Source organism: Lepidochelys kempii, chromosome 10 (genome assembly GCF_965140285.1).
Source record: "Lepidochelys kempii isolate rLepKem1 chromosome 10, rLepKem1.hap1, whole genome shotgun sequence".
Classification (NCBI taxonomy): Eukaryota; Metazoa; Chordata; order Testudines; family Cheloniidae; genus Lepidochelys; species Lepidochelys kempii.
In genome coordinates, this window is record NC_136389.1 from 67269826 (window position 1) to 67286973 (window position 17148).

Sequence of the window (17148 nt, forward strand, 5' to 3'; positions counted from 1 at the left end):
CATAAGCAAGCTTTCCATGCAATTGCGTCCACTTACAACTATAATGGCTTTAACCTGAAATCCACAAAACAAGTAATGATTGATGAACATCAGCTCAGTAGTGTTAAAGTTATGAGGGGAAAAAAGGAGTCCAACAGAAAACTTAGTGCTCATGTGCAAAAAACTTTCAATACTCATAGCTTCAAAATTATTGAACCAATATCCTTCATTCTTGCCTATTCCTTGAGTTCACTCAGATTTACAAAAAAACATGCCATGGTTAAACAAAATAGATTCAGCTACCGTTATTTGTGTACAAAACTCTCACCTGAGCACTTGGAGATGGTTATTTAAAACAACAACAAGCCATTGAATTTTTTAAAAAAAAGATGAATTTTGCCGAAATTTCCCTTGAACAGTTATGTCTGGACTGAGTCCAACCATGGAACATTTCTGTCCAAAAGGGAATTTGTTTGTCAAAAGTTAAGAGCAATTTGAAAAGGTGTTTTTTCAAGAAAGTTACATTAAACCCTAATTATAGCAGTCATTACTCTTCCCTGCCATGACCCTCAAATAAATTCTGTTTTAAAGCATGCTTCAAAACAGAGCACAAGACAAAGAGCGTGAAATTAGAGGAGATCCCACAACTCCCAAATACAGGGAAATTTACATTTACATTTCTCATTATATTCAGCTAACAATATTAACTATAAATACAATGAACCACTGACGTCAATAAAAGAGCATCCTCTTACATCTGCTCCAATATCTGAAAATAAGGCTTAAATTCAGATTATCTAAGCAAAATGTGCAAAAAGTCTTGAAGGTAAGAAAGGGTTCCATAAAGGGCTTATCTCACTACATTTGACACGTAGAACATCAGGTGTAGCCACAGGAGTTTTGCATGCAGAACCCCTTATAATGCAGGAGCTTAGTAGCTGATCATGAAATCATGGCACAGATTGATCCAATATGACAAAATAATGAAGAAAGCCTACCAGGGAGTATCGTTTGCACAATTCTGATAGTGACAAAGGTGTAAGATAGTGTGACAGGATACTATTAGCAGCACCCTGGTCACTGGGTTTGCTGCAGCACAGGGAAGAGTACAAGCTTAGTTGAAGCCATTAATACACTTTCTGTTGAGGGATTGTGAGCACCTAGGTGATCATCACTGAGCTAATGAAGTATTTGGAAGGATCAGGATATAAGTGGGAGGAACAGGAAGCAAGGGGCAGCTCAGAAAGTGAGCCTAGGCTGAGGAGTGAAGGCGGCATGGACGCCTCTCCTTGCTGTATACCTGCATTACATGGTCTTACTTTGTAAGAAAAGAATACACACATACACGTTGGTGAAAAGATGACAACCTGGTGTGCGTTTGTGACCGTGAGTCCATGCAAATTGGACAGGCAGTGGAGTACGCTGGGTAGTGGCAGAGGCGCCCTGTGACACGTGGGGGCTTCTCCAGGATTAGTAACTCCCTTAGCTGAGAAGGAGACTTGAAGGGGACCTGTGCGAAGGCAGAAGATCCAGGCACCATGGACAAGACACAGCGCTGGCTAGCGGAACAAAAGGAGATGCAGAAGACCCAGCAGACAGGGATGCAAGCACTTCTGCGTTGGCAAGTGCAGCCCCAGAAAACGTTGCTAGCATTCATCAAGGAGCAGGCCCGGGGACAGGAACAGCTCCTTTAGAGGCTGGTGAGCTCCAGTGAGGGGACTGGAAATTGAAATGTGGGCCTGGTTCTGTGTAAGATGGCCCCGGGGGATGACTCTGATGCCTTTTTACTACCCTTTGCACAGGTGGCTACTAGCACTTAGGCCAACCCCTTATCTGGGAAGTGAGGATCAGGTAACCTATATTGCCCTGAGCAAATACACTAGACCAAAGACTAGGATACGCTGAGGACTGCTATTTCAGACAGAGTCGGCCTGTCTGAATACCACCAAATATTGACAAATATGCCAAAAATTCAGGGCAGCCAGCTGGAACGGCAGGATATGTCCCAGGGCCTTTGCACAGAAATGATCAGACTAGGCCACCTGATGGTTGCATACAGCTGGATAGACAGCACCAAGGCCCCAATGGACTCCATTATTCTGGAGCAATTTAAACAGCGCCTCCCTGCAACTACATGGGTCTGAATTTGGAGGAACCAGCCAGAATCATTAGTGGTGGCAGAAAAATTAACAGAGGAGTCTGTGGAGGCAAACTTTCCATGGAAAGAGCTCCGTACCCTTATAATCAAGGGTGAGGGGAAGGTTGAAGAACCTCATACAGCAAAGCCTGGGAAGGGGATGCAAGGGGCAAACAATGATGGCCCAGCCGCCCACTACCAGTACAAGGGCCAAGGACACATAAAGAGAGACTGCCCCTGCATGAACTGTGAGTTTGTGGAGTTCTCTGGGTGGACAGGCCTAGAAAGGGGACCTGAGATAAGAACAGTTCTGGTTGAAGTAGGCTGAAGAACGACAAGGGGTGCTATGAATTCAGCGGCAATGAGTTCCCTCATATGGAACACCTTGGTTAAGCTGCAGTAACGACAAGAGGGGTCAATGATAACTATTTATTATATACGTGGGGAAGAGAGCCCTTATCCCATGGCGGTTATCCCATTGGAAGTAGAAGAAAAGTGTAGATGGCAGTGAGTAGGGCTAATAAAGTCTTTGCATTAGTTGGTAAAGTTAACAACAGACTGGACTCCATTCGCTTTATGTAAAAAGGGTTGATGATGGGGGGAGGGACCCCAACCGATGGATCTGTGCAAAAAGCTCACGAGTGTCGATCCTTCCAGGTCCAGTATGTGACAACAGACAGATGGTAACAAGCTTAGAAAGATGAAACACACTGGAAGACTTGAGGGAAGGAGGAGGAAAAGTTGAGAAGGGGAAAGTGAAGCCAGGAATGCTAGATCAGGGACACCTAGAGAAGGAGGATGGAGGCTCAGCCAACTCCCAGGAGGAATAAGTCCTGGGCAAGGCTCAGGATGGAGAACAAGCTGAAGAGAGAGGTGGGTCGCGACAAGGAAGCCTTGGTGGGTGAACCTACCCCGATAGGCCCAAACCAGGACCAAGGTAAGTCAGGGGAAGACAGGGATCCCGAAAATGTGGCTCTAGAGGGACAATTCATGCAGGTAGATATAAACCATGAGCCAAGTAAACTGGAGGAGAGATCAGTGAGGTGTGACTGGTGCAATGACCTATGGGCCGAGGTGGAGATGTGGGGAAAACCTCCACCCTCAAAATAAACTTTTTGTTGGTGGAAGGCAGGAGACCATCACCAGTAGTCCATGGAAGGCCAGCTGCAAAAGGAACAGGAACCTCTAGTAGAACCCCAGCCCCAGAAAGAGGGTGGGGCACGGGCAGCAAAGAAGACCTCTTCCAGAGGCAAGAAAAGGCCTCAGGAGAAATAAGTGGGAAGGTGTGAGACAGGGCACAACTAGTAGCACTCTGGTCACTGGGTTTGCTGCAGCACTGGGAAGAGTACAGGCTGAATTGAAGCTAAATATACACTGTGTTGGGGGACTGAGCAACTGAATGGTAATCACTGTGCTAATGAGGCAATTTGGGAGGATGTAAGTGGGATGAACAGGAAGCAAGGCTCCGCTCAGAAGGTGAGCCTGGGCTGCGGAAAGAAGGTGGCATGGAAGTCTCCCATTGCTGCATGCCTGCATTACACTTGTTACTTTGTAAGAAAAGAACAAACACCCACCTTGGTGAAAAGGTAACAACCTGCTGTGTGTTTGTGACCGTGACACCATGCAAGCTGGCCAGGCAGTGGAATACACTGGGTAGCGACAGTGGTGCCCTGTGACAGATAGATAATGAGAGGGAGGAAAAGTAGGACTAGGCTGAGAGTGATGAAGAAGGAGGAGATATAAGAGACTCAGATTGAGCAGCAGGGCAAAAAGTGATAGCAGAAGACCAGAGCAACAACAAGGGGAGGCTGGAGAAAAAGCACAGAGTGATCTTTAAGCAAATAGGAAAGGACTGGACAGGTCCCAAATGGCCAAAGAGAAAAGCTCATAGATTGTAACTGGTTTTGGCATTAAAATATAGAGAAAGATCTGTTGTCTGTTTTTGATGGGCTCTTTGAAGTTTTCTGGATCTAACTGATTTTTGTCTGTCATTCTTTGCCAAACAGGATAAACTCTGCCAGGGAAACCCTACCTTCTCTTGTCCTTTGTCCAATAAGAAAACAAATGGTCTCTTTAAAATATCAAACACTTTAAAATGTAGAACTGTACTTCCATGATTGTTTGAGGGATTGATGATATTTCCAAGATGCCATACATACAAACTGTAGTTAGTAAGTTGTTGTTAGTTAGGTATCTAGCATATTAACTCAATGTGTCAAAACCAGGGCCCTGGTCCTGCCCTAGAATCCATCAGTGAAGACACTGTGACCATGCACAGTCCTGTGGGATCCACTAATGTGGACTTCTACTTCAACATCAGGGCCATAGTTTGTTTCTAAAATTTCTTTGCATGTGTCTTAAATGCATTTTTCCACACTGTTCTTCACTGTTTTATTGAAGAGTGAAAATTAAGACTGCTGGAATTATTTCACCCTCTGGTAGTTTATCTTTTTAGGTTCTTTAATACCATAGTATTAACGGTGTTACTCTTCTAGGCAACAATCCAACAAAGCACATGCTTAACTTTAACTTAAGTGCCACATTAGGATTACTCAGTGCTTAAAGTTAAACATGTTTTACGGGGGTTTTTGGATTGGGTCATAGTTAACAATAATTTTTAAATGTGTTGGGCTGGAAATTACCAGCCTACCCTTGTATTTTATTAAAATAATTTCTGCAGCTGAACATATCACCGACAGTGGTCCCCATTACAATGCCAGAGTTTACTAACAGTTACTGGCAAGAGGTATCGATCAAACACAGATTCCCTAAAATGTATAAATACCTCAGAAAACCTATCTTCTTTAAGCGTGACTCTTGTACATGTACCAGGCAGCATCACATGTGCTGTCAAACATATCTAACAAATATGATATACAAGGCACTATCAATATAAAGCAACAGCAAGAAATTATAAGGAGAAGGAGAGAGATGTGGGTCTAGAAGAGAAGAAATTCAGATTCCCAAGAGACTGCAAACTTTAGATTAGTTAGTGTAACATCATCACTCTAAGGGACATACTTTCGCCTAATTGAGAAGTGAAAAGCATCTAAACCTTCTGTGTGTGGCAAATTAAAGTTTACTGCAATACCTCTTTAGATCTCTTTTGTACTGTTCCAAACCAACTTAACCATCCTTGCACAAGCTATCTGAGTCTACCCAAATCTCGTTCTCTTATCCTGAGCCACATTATTTTACATTTAGTTCAATGAACTGCATAAGTCACTTACCTGGGCAAACTCCTACATTATTCAGGTCATTCAGAATTTTGTTCCTCTCTTTACATTTGCATTAATGGTCTCCTTATTTTTTAATCACCCTCATATTGTGTCATCTAATTGCTTATTATTTCTTCAGGGCCACTGATGAAATGAACACAATTATTGATTTTTTGTATTCTTCCTTTCATTTAATCTTAAATGGCTAACCAATGGCCAATATTCACCCTTTCAACAAACTAGAAGAATATATCTGGAAGGTGCAATGGATATTTTTCTATGTGTCTAGTAATGATATGGCCCCCATCTTGGTAGTAGCTGAGCAAGTCACAAACGTTAATGACTTTATTGACACAACACCCTTGTTAGGTAGGGAAGTGGTGTTGTTCCTATTTTACAGACAGTGAACGGCGGCCCAGAGAGACTGCATAACCCAAGGTTGCACAGGTAGCCAATAGCATAGCTGGGAACCAAACCTGTATTTCCTAAATCTCGGCCTAGTACCTCAACCATCCGAGCATGCTTCCTCCATGCATACTAAATGCCTCTTCCGCCTATGTAATCAATGTACTGTCAGGGCTGGATCCTCAGCTGGAGTAAATCTGCATAGTTCCATTCACATCAATGGAACTTCACATGTTTACATCAGCAGGGGCTCTAGCCGCTTAGTATTTATCTCATGGCTGTAAGTGCTACACACATCTTATTACACCAAACTGCTACTCTTCTTTTTGATACAAGATTGGACTTAATCCACTCACATAAGTCACTTTAGATACCAAACTTACAGACTTTGGCCCAATTCCTGCCATCCCTATTCACTGGCCCCAATGTAGGTTAATGAGAGTTTTGTCTTTGAGTAAAGACTGCAAGATCAAAACAGAGAGAAGTCAATATGACTTCAGTGGCATCTTTCATATTCCAAGTATCCAAAAGTGCCTTACAAAGATGGGTTTTGTAAAGCGAGACTTTACAACAGAGCATGGAACGACCTGAGTGACTGTCAATTGGAGTTTTGACTAAGGACTGCAGGATTTGGCCCTTTGCAAGTTATTAATTTGTGAGATGATGCTCAATATCATAAGCTAGTGAAACTCAAGAGTCACAGCGTGCCATCCGTTTTTAAGCAGAGCTCCCTATTGGTTTCTCTACACATCAGCCACTTCTACCTCTTCTCTCACTGTGCAGAATGTTGCTCTTGCCCACACATCTTGATCTTCTTCCTGCTGAAGCCAATAGAGTTAAACGGCAGATTCATATTGGTAAGAGGCTGGCTTAGTGTCAAAGCTGGCTACTCACTTTCTGTCCTGCTTTAATACTGCTCCACTTCACTAAATACAGGAAACTATTTTGCCCTTCTATAGCACTTCCTGCCAAGGACCACCGAGTCTCAACACGGCCTCTGAGAGGGGCCATTGCAACTAGAAATTATTTAAATACAGCAATAAATAACAAACCCTTTGGATTACTAAACCAGTATTTTTAAAATAAAATATGTAGCTTTTTTATATGTGAGTTTAAGGATCAAGCATACAAATGGTTTATAAATGTTATACTGCAGTATATACAAATCTGAACTTTGATTATACAAAAATCTTCGGCTTAAGCAAAACCTCTTGATAACTGGGGTTCAGTTAATCAGGGGAGCTGACTTGCTGTCTCACCTGCAAAAATCTCTACTTCTCTCCTCACTTGCATGACACAACAGTCTCCTTGGAGCACAGTGAAGATTAGTGTAAACCCTGTGGCCTTAGCTTCACATGGAAAAAAGGTGTGTTGTTAACTTGTGTTCGCTAACACATGGTACCTAACACAAAGTAAAATCCTACTGAAGACAAAGCAGTCTCATAGCCTTTACCTCAACCTGCAAAACCTCATGTTAAAACCATAGATGACTTTGTCTTCACTGGGGTCTTCACTTAACAACACAAGTTAACAACACACCTTTTTTCCTAGTGAAGATGTATCCTGAGGGACAAACCTTTGACTAGCCTGCTGGACACACAATCAAAGATGTGCCCATCTGTGCTCAGTGTATGATAAAAAAATAAAGAAAAGTTTGCTGCAACAAAGAGCCCTATCCTGTTTTCCATTTACTTCAATTAGTTACCATTTGTTAGCTAACACAAGTTAACAACACACCCTCTTTACACATGAGGACAAGGCCACAGGGCTAGTCTTCACTGTACTCCAAGGAGAATGTTGTTGCATTCAAGTGAGGAGAAGACTACAGCTTTTCTTAGTAAAGTCAATGGGAGTTTTGCCATTGACTGCAATGGGAGCAGGATCAAACCCAAAGCTGGAATTATCTGAGTTGTTAAAGTCACTTGCTACTCCATTTTCAGATTAAATTAAACCATTATTGAAGTAAGAAAGAAATTGATTTAAAATAGACTCCATCACCGTTAGCATGCTGTTGGCCATCACAAGCAGATATAAGAATATAAATGCTGATCAGAGACATTAATTACAAATACAATGTGAAGTTTAGACACGGATCACTTGATAATTACCTGTTCTGTCCATTCCCTCTGAAGCACCTGCACCGGCCACTATCTGAAGACAGGATATTGGGCTAGATGGACCTTTACTCTGACCCAGTATGGCCATTCTTAAGTTCTATGTTATTATGCCTATTCACGAATGAATTTCAGCCCGCTCTGCCAAAGCAATTGGGTGTGCTTCCTTATTTCTGTTCCCTTTAACATTTAGCATCCTCTGATTTTTCCCTTCTCTATCAACCTTCATTTAAGCCTCCGATACTGGTTTTCCCTCCTTGTACTGTGTCTACACTCAACTCGCACTCTCAGTCACACTCATAATGACCCTTGCTTCACTTTTCACCATGTTTTCTCAAGGGCATTGGTAAAGTCCATGCTACCTTGACCCTACTCTCCTGTACTTTCCTGCACGATGTGTACAACCCTTTATAATGCATCCTACAAAGTGGGTATTTACCCACGAAAGCTTTTGCTCCAATACGTCTGTTAGTCTATAAGGTGCCACAGGACTCTTTGCCGCTTTTACAGATCCAGACTCACACGGCTACCCCTCTGATGCTTAACCTTTTATAAAGTTCAAGCTCTTGCAGATCATAAACACCAACAACTTTCTTTTACTTGTGAATGAAAACAGAATGCAGCTAACATAACAAAGTACACCATGGTGACCAAAAAAGGGGGAAGAGAAGGCTGTAAGTATGCCATAGTATCAGATCGCCCCTGGGAATGCCCTGCTCTGTTTTGTGGCTCTCCTGAATATGGACATTAAATATACAGTGGGATGCTTATTTGGTTGCCAAATGCCCATGATGCTTTTCCAACTCAGTTATTTCAAACCAGTTTATAATCAAAGATGGGAAAGGAATAATAAAATAAAAAATTCACAACCCCAAACCACCACAAAATAAAAGGTTTCAGAGTAGCAGCCGTGTTAGTCTGTATTCCCAAAAAGAAAACGAGTACTTGTGGCACCTTAGAGACTAACCAATTTATTTGAGCATAAGCTTTTGTGAGCTATAGCTCACTTCATCGAATGCATTCAGTGGAAAATACAGTGAGGAGATTTCATAGAATCATAGAATATCAGGGTTGGAAGGGACCTCAGGAGGTCATCTAGTCCAATCCCCTGCTCAAAGCAGGACCAATCCCCAATTTTTGCCCCAATCCCTAAATGGCCCCCTCAAGTATTGAACTCACAACCCTGGGTTTAGCAGGCCAATGCTCAAACCACTGAGCGATCCCTCCCCCTATTTATTTTCACACAGAACATGAAAAAATGGGTGTTTATCATGCACACTGTAAGGAGACTGATCACTTAAGATGAGCCATTACCAGCGGGAGGGGGGGGGGAGAGAAAACCCTTTGTAGTGATAATCAAGATGGGCCATTTCCAGCAGTTAACAAGAACATCTGAGGAGGGCGGGGGGGGGGGGGGGTGGCGGAGAGAATAAACAAGGGGAAATAGTTTTACTTTGTGTAATGACTCAACCACTCCCAGTCTCTATTCAAGCCTAAGTTAGTTGTATCCAATTTGCAAATTAATTCCAATTCAGCAGTCTCTCGTTGGAGTCTGTTTCTGAAGTCTTTTTGTTGAAGAATAGCCACTTTTAGGTCAGAAATCGAGTGACCAAAGAGATTGATTATTTGAGCATAAGCTCCTCACTGTATTTTCCACTGAATGCATCCAATGAAGTGAGCTGTAGCTCAGGAAAGCTTATGCTCAAATAAATTGGTTAGTCTCTAAGGTGCCACAAGTCCTCCTTTTCTTTTCACAAAATAAAACCAGCCACTGCCTCACAAGCCCAGAACTTCTCCACATGATCAGCTCCCCAATGAGCCTGCATTTGGAGGGGTGCGTGGAAAAAATGGAGGCCATGTAGAGCAACTCCTCCTCTCAATTAATAAGTTGCATCCTTCCGGATTGTGTCCATGTTTACCACTAATCTCTTTGTAGTAGACCATGCCTCCTCCGCCCCCTGCAGCCCCAAATATGGTGTATTCCGTGCATCAAGCACCCTGCAAAGAGTTGTTGCCTAAATTCTAGGCCTTGCTCTCCTCCCATGTGTGTTTCCCATGCAGTGGACACTTCCTGGGCTGAGAGAGAAACAGATCTGGCCTCCTGATGGCTATGCCTGTTTGTCTCTTTCTCTCTCCCTCTGTGGCTTCATATTGTGGGCAAAGGCAGCTTTTCTGCAACTGCCTGGAAATGTGCATGTGGGAAGGCTGGCGGGAGCCCTCACTAGTGGGGAGGGGGGGAACTGTGAGAGGGGAGGGCGTATAATAAATGGCATCATTATCATGCAGAGCTGCCAACTCCCCATAATAATAATTTAGGTACAATCCCCACACGCCCCCTCCCCTTCTCCCGGGACGGGGGTGCGGAGAAATCTGCACATTCAAGCAAAGATGCACAATAATCCAGCGGGGAACAGACACCCGCTCCCCTGTCGCTCCCCGCCGCGGCAGGCATGGAGGGCTGGGGCGGGGGGGGGGTGGTCTGTGTCTGCGGCTGGGCTTGCAATGGACCCAGCAGCCGCCGCCGCCGCCACACGCCCCGGGAGAGGCAGAGGAGAAGCAGCGGGGAAATGGTGGGGCCGGGCCGGGCGCTGCGCTGGGAGGAGGGGAGGGGGATCGGGCTCCCTGCATTGCCCCCCACCCAGCCCCCGGGCCGCGGCCCCGGCCCTCACTCACCCTGGCCGGCCAGTGCGGGTAACCTTTCATCTTGGCGAACACCAGGTCTCCCGCCTTGTACTCGCGGGGCCTCGGACGCGCCATCGGGAGCTTCCCTCCGCCGCCCGCCCCGCGCCCCCCTGCACCCGGCCGCCCCTCGCGGGGTGCGATCCGCCCAGGCAGCGGCAGCCGCAGCAGGGTCGGGCCCCCGGCACCAGCCTCTGTCCCCGGCGGCGGCAGAGGTGGGGGGGCGTGTGTGTGTGTGTGTAGCGGGGGAGGGGGGAGGCCTTGGACTCAACCCCACCGGCCCCCAATGGCTGGGATCCCGCTGCCGCCGCGGCAGGGCCCGGGCCGAGGCTGGAATCGCCCTGCGGGCGGAGCGAGCCTGGCCGAAAGGCAGCCCCCGGGCGAGCCCGCTACACGGCCCGCGCCCCGCGCTCCATCCCCGGCGCCGCAGCCTCGGCAGCCGCAGAAATATGGATCCTTCTCCTCCAAATTATTCCTCGGGCAGCGACCGAAAACAACAGGATCTTCGGGTGGTGATTTTTTTTTTTTCCCTGCTTTCCCTTCCTGTTATTTTCTAGGTGCACGGATCCGTTTCTAGGAAAAACAGCAGAGTTCAGAGCGGCTCAGTCTGCTCGCTGGTGGCCTCCCCGGTTGAGGCGCGGGGCTCTCTCTTTATGCACCGTTTCCACGGGGGGTTGAGGAAAAAGGGAAAAGCCGGATCTAAGTGGATCCTGCCGGATCCTTGCAGCCAACCCTCCTCCTCCCCAAATTCCACCACTTAAATACAAAACACGTCCAAGCCTTTCCTACTGCACTAAAATAATCTGGACCCCCTCCCCCCCGTGTGCCCTCCTGCCACAAAGACCTGGATCTAGGAAATGGAGCTTGTTGGTGGTTGGGCCTGAACCCCCAAATTCCACCTCCCAAGTATAGAACACATGCAGCCACACTCCTACTGCACCAAAATGTCACGACTGCAGCGCATCTCAGCGCTGCAAAAGCCTGGATCCAGAACATGGAGTATGGCACTCCTGCTCCCCAAAACAACAGCCGACATTCACAAGAAATCCAACCCATTCTAGTGCACCAAAAAATTCCAGACCCCCAGATGTCCCAGCACAATAGCACTACCCAGGCCTAGATCTGGGACATGGAGTCTTGGTGGATTCTTCCCCATTTGCACCAAAGCCCCCAAAGCCCCAAAGCCCCCAAAGCCCCATAACCTTACTACAAAACACATCCAACCCCTATTAGGGCACACACAAAAATTCTAGAATAGATTATTCTAACTGTCTAGCATCTTGATGCTACAGAGACCTGCTCTGGGATCCTGCTGGATCTTGCAGATTTTTGTGCTCAGACCCCCAAATTCTACTGTCTGAATACAGAACAAACCAGCTGCTCCTACTTCACTATGAAGTTCTGGACACCAGCATGTCCTAGTGATGCAACGACCCAGATTGGGACATGGATCCTGATGGATCCTGCTAATTTTTAACTGCAATATCCTACATTCTGCTCTATAAATAGATGCACAATGCACCAGCTCCTAACACTAAAAAAATTCCAGACCCTATTGCAAACTGACATGGCAGTATCCCAAGATCACCAATCCAGCACCTGGATCCTGCAAGTTTTTTTTTACCCCAAAAGTCTATGAGCTAAGTAGCAATTTGCAGAAATTCCACTTCCACTTGATTATTATTTATATTGTGGTGGTGCCTGCTTGAGAATCTACAGTAAGATGTTGCATTAAATGAGCTTAAAATGGGCATGAATTGCTGGCCTTCTAAAAATAGGTGGCCAGTCAGTGCAAAGTTTCACACAACCTTTGTTTTTAGGCCCTTTGAATTTTCTACATGTTTTTTGTGTCATTTCTCTTCAAAACTATTTAACAGGAAGTCTCTGAATTTGGCCTCGGGCTGGAATTTGTTCTTGGCAGTACCACTTTTCTTTATAGACTCCTAAACTTTAAAATCAGAAGGGATCATCATGATCATCTAGTCTAACCTCCTACACATGGCAGGCCACAGAACCTCACCCACGCACTTCTATAATAGACCCCTAACCTCTGACTGAGTTACTGAAGTCCAGTGTCTCCTAAAAATCATTGTCTAATGACTACGCAACACTTGGTAGAGAGGTGAGCTTGAGTAGAGCTGGTGCAACAAGTAGTTTCGGGTTGTTTTTAAATATTAGAGGTAGGGTAATTGAAAGTCATTGTTCACCCTAAACTATTGTCCATCAGCACTTGAATTTCTATACCCCACTTGGCCAACTCCAGGACTAATTAAGCCTTAAAAACCCATGGAAACTAATATGCAGAAATCTTCACTGTGAAGCAGTGAAGGTTGCTACATAGATGCCTCAGTGCAGGGGGAAGGACTAGATGATCTCTTGAGGTCCCTTCCAGCCTTACATTTCGATGATTTTATACAAAATCTTCCCAGCACAAACCCAGAAAAGCATGGAAAGTGAAAAGTTAAGCCACGCAACAAAGCGTATCCTCTACTATTCCATCTATGAGCCCACCCCTTATCATTATTGCAACTACCATACACCACAAACCTCACCACAATATAAACTCTGCACCCTTTCACCCATTTGCACAAACCCGTTTGCTAAATTACAACTACAAGTGTTGGGGAAAAATAATTTGTTAAAGGGGTACCTGCAGGACGGCAGTTAAAGAGGACAATGGGCGACTGGCATCTCTAGGGGGTAGTGTTACGGTTGTGATATGGAGAATATTTTATCCATCAGAAGCTGTGCATGCTTACATCTTGGTCAGCCTTCTCCAAGCTATGGGTGAGGATGTGGTAGGGGAGGCAGTAATGCTGACTAGTGGTTATAGCACAGATTGTTTGATACATGTCAAGGTTCCTTCCCCACTCTGAACTCTAGGGTACAGATGTGGGGACCTGCATGAAAACCCCACTAAGCTTATTTTTACCAGCTTAGGTTAAAACTCCCCCAAGGTACAAACTATTTTACCTTTTGTCCCTGGACCTTATTGCTGCCACCACCAAACGTCTAACAAATATAACAGGGAAAGAACCCACTTGGAAACGTCTTTCCCCCCAAAATCCCCCCAAAACCTACACCCCCTTTCCTGGGGAAGGCTTGATAAAAATCCTCACCAATTTGCATAGGTGAACACAGACCCCCAACCCTTGGATCTTAAGAACAATGAAAAAGCAATCAGATTCTTAAAAGAAGAATTTTAATTAAAGTAAAAGTATCACCTCTTTAAAATCAGGATGGTAAATACCTTACAGGGTAATCAGATTCAAAACATAGAGACTCTCTCTAGGCAAAACCTTAAGTTACAAAAAGACACAAAAACAGGAATATACATTCCATTCAGCACAACTTATATTATCAGCCACTTAAACAAAACAGAATCTAACGCATATCTAACTAGATTGCTTACTGACTTTTTACAGGAGTTCTGACCTGCATTCCTGCTCTGGTCCTGACAAAAGCAACACAGACAGAGAGAACCCTTTGTTTCCCCGCCCCCTCCAGCTTTGAAAGTATCTAATCTCCTCATTGGTCATTTTGGTCAGGTGCCAGCGAGGTTATCTTAGCTTCTTAACCCTTTACAGGTGAAAGGGTTTTTCCTCTGGCCAGGAGGGATTTAAAGGTGTTTACCCTTCCCTTTATATTTATGACATGCCCCCCCCCAAATCACAGATAGGGTGAAACGCTGGCTGTGATTTCTTCCTGGAACTCTAGGAGAAAACCGAGTTAATAAGACACATGCACCTCTAAATATACTACCAAGTATATAAAAAGACTAACAATATTTTTCACATCTCAAGGATGATTTTAACCAGTTGATTCTGGGAAACTTTCACGGGAGAGTGCATCAGCCACTTTGTTAGAAGCTCCTGAGATGTGTCGGATGTCGAAATCAAAATCTTGGAGCGCTAAACTCCACCGAAGAAGTTTTTTGTTATTTCCCATGGCGGTATGAAGCCACTGTAGCGCAGCATGGCCGGTTTGCAGGTGGAAACGCCGTCCCCAAACATATGGGCGTAGCTTTTCCAGAGCGTAGACAATGGCGTAACATTCTTTTTCACTGATTGACCAGTTGCTTTCCCTCTCAGACAGCTTCTCGCTGAGAAACACTACAGGGTGGAATTCTTGATCCGGTCCTTCCTGCATTAAAACTGCTCCCACACCACACTCGGACGCATCTGTGGTCACTAGGAACAGTTTGTCTAAGTCTGGGGCCCTTAGCACAGGGTCAGACATGAGTGTCGCTTTAAGCTGGTTAAAGGCCTTCTCACAAGGCGTTGATGTGTTGTTCCTTGACTTTAGCAAAGCTTTTGACACTGTCGCCCACAGTATTCTTGCCAGCAAGTTAAAGAATGGGCTGGATGAATGGACTATAAGATGGATAGAAAGCTGGCTAGATTGTCGGGCTCAACGGGTAGTGATCAATGGCTCCATGTCTAGTTGGCAGCCGGTATCAAGTGGAGTGCCCCAAGGGTCGGTCCTGGGGCCGGTTTTGTTCAATATCTTCATAAATGATCTGGAGGATGGTGTGGATTCCACCCTCAGCAAGTTTGCAGATGACACTAAACTGGGAGGAGAGGTTGATACGCTGGAGGGTAGGGATAGGATACAGAGGGCCCTAGACAAATTGGAGGATTGGGCCAAAAGAAATCTGATGAGGTTCAACAAGGACAAGGGCAGAGTCCTGCACTTAGGATGGAAGAATTCAATGCACCACTACAGACTAGGGACCGAATGGCTCGGCAGCAGTTCTGCAGAAAAGTACCTAGGGGTTACAGTGGACGAGAAGCTGGATATGAGTCAACAGTGTGCCCTTGTTGCCAAGAAGGCCAATGGCATTTTGGGATGTATACATAGGGGCATTGCCAGCAGATTGAGGGATGTGATCGTTCCCCTCTATTCAACACTGGTGAGGCCTCATCTGGAGTACTGTGTCCAGTTTTGGGCCCCACACTACAAGAAGGATGTGGAAAAATTGGAAAGAGTCCAGCGGAGGGCAACAAAAATGATTAGGGGACTGGAACACATGACTTATGAGGAGAGGCTGAGGGAACTGGGGATATTTAGTCTGTGGAAGAGAAGAATGAGGGGGGATTTGATAGCTGCTTTCAACTACCTGAAAGGGGTTTCCAAAGAGGATGGCTCTAGACTGTTCTCAGTGGTAGCAGATGACAGAACAAGGAGTAATGGTCTCAAGTTGCAGTGGGGGAGGTTGGATATTAGGAAAAACTTTTTCATGAAGAGGTTGGTGAAACACTGGAATGCGTTACCTAGGGAGGTGGTGGAATCTCCTTCCTTAGAAGTTTTTAAGATCAGGCTTGGCAAAGCCCTGGCTGGGATGATTTAATTGGGGATCGGTCCTGCTTTGAGCAGGGGGTTGGACTAGATGACCTCCTGAGGTCCCTTCCAACCCTGATATTCTATGATTCCATGACGCTCTTCGGTTCACTGAATGGCATTTGGCAGTTTCTTTTTGGTTAGGTCTGTCAGTGGGGCGGCGATTTGTCTGTATTGTGGTACAAATCGCCTGTAATATCCGGCCAGGCCTAAGAAGGATTGAACCTGTTTCTTTGACCTTGGGACAGGCCACTTTTGGATAGCATCCACTTTGGCCTGTAGGGGGTTGATAGTTCCTTGACCCTCCTTGTGTCCAAGGTAAGTCACTCTGTTTAGGCCTATTTGACACTTCTTAACCTTAACCATTAGTCCTGCCTCCCTTATGCGCTCGAAGACTTTTTTTAGATGTTCCAGGTGTTCTGCCCAGGAATCCAAAAATATGGCCACATCGTCAAGGTAGGTGACTGCATATTCTCCTAATCCCGCTACGAGACCATCTACAAGTCTTTGGAAAGTGGCGGGTGCATTCCGAAGCCCGAAAGGGAGTACATTAAGTTCGTACAGCCCGACATGTGTGGTGAAGGCTGACCTTTCCTTGGCGGATTCATCTAGTGGTACCTGCCAGTACCCCTTGGTTAAGTCCAAGGTAGAGATGAACTGGGCCCATCCCAGTTTCTCTAATAGTTCATCTGTGCGTGGCATTGGATATTTGTCTGGGCGAGTTACAGCATTTAGCTTACGGTAGTCCACGCAAAAACGTATCTCCCCATCTGGTTTGGGAACTAGAACCACTGGAGATGCCCATGCACTGCCAGAGGGGTGGATTACACCCATCTGTAGCATATCCTGGATCTTCCATTCTATAGCAGTTTTAGCTTGAGGAGACACCCAGTAAGGTTGGACTTTAAATTGGGTGAGCATTACCTGTGTCAATGGAGTGGTATGCTCGTTCAGTCAGTCCTGGGGTGGCTGAGAACGTCAGCGCGTAGCTAGTGCACAGCTTCTTGATCTCCTGTCGCCGCGTACGCCCAAGGGTCATGGAGAGGTTCACCTCTTCCATGACACCAGCACTTTTCCCTTCGTAGTAGACACCTTCAAGCCACTCAGTGTCATCTCCTCCCTGGGCTGTAAACTGACAAACCTTTAATTCTCTGGAATAAAAGGGCTTTAGAGAATTAATATGGTACACCTTAGGCTTTCGGTTGGAGGTGGGGAATGCTATGAGATAATTAATAGCTCCCACGCGCTCCTGGACCGCGAATGGCCCTTCCCACGA

General features: G+C 45.5%; 1 protein-coding gene across 4 annotated transcripts in view; it reads right to left on the reverse strand.

Annotated features, from left to right (window-relative positions):
* The window catches only part of HDGFL3 (HDGF like 3), a 59094-nt gene extending 47915 nt beyond the window's left edge, over positions 1-11179 (reverse strand). For 2 of the 4 annotated variants that reach the window (XR_012154020.2, XM_073304061.2), the window contains exon 1: positions 10527-11179. Coding sequence is in view for 2 of the 4 variants with exons in the window: in XM_073304061.2 (XP_073160162.1) it covers positions 10527-10610 (84 nt within the window). In the remaining 2 variants the exon portion in view is untranslated. The remainder of the gene's footprint in view (positions 1-10526) is intronic. The other 2 variants (XR_012154021.2, XM_073304062.2) reach the window with 2 other exon arrangements.
* Positions 11180-17148: the final 5969 nt, after the last annotated feature.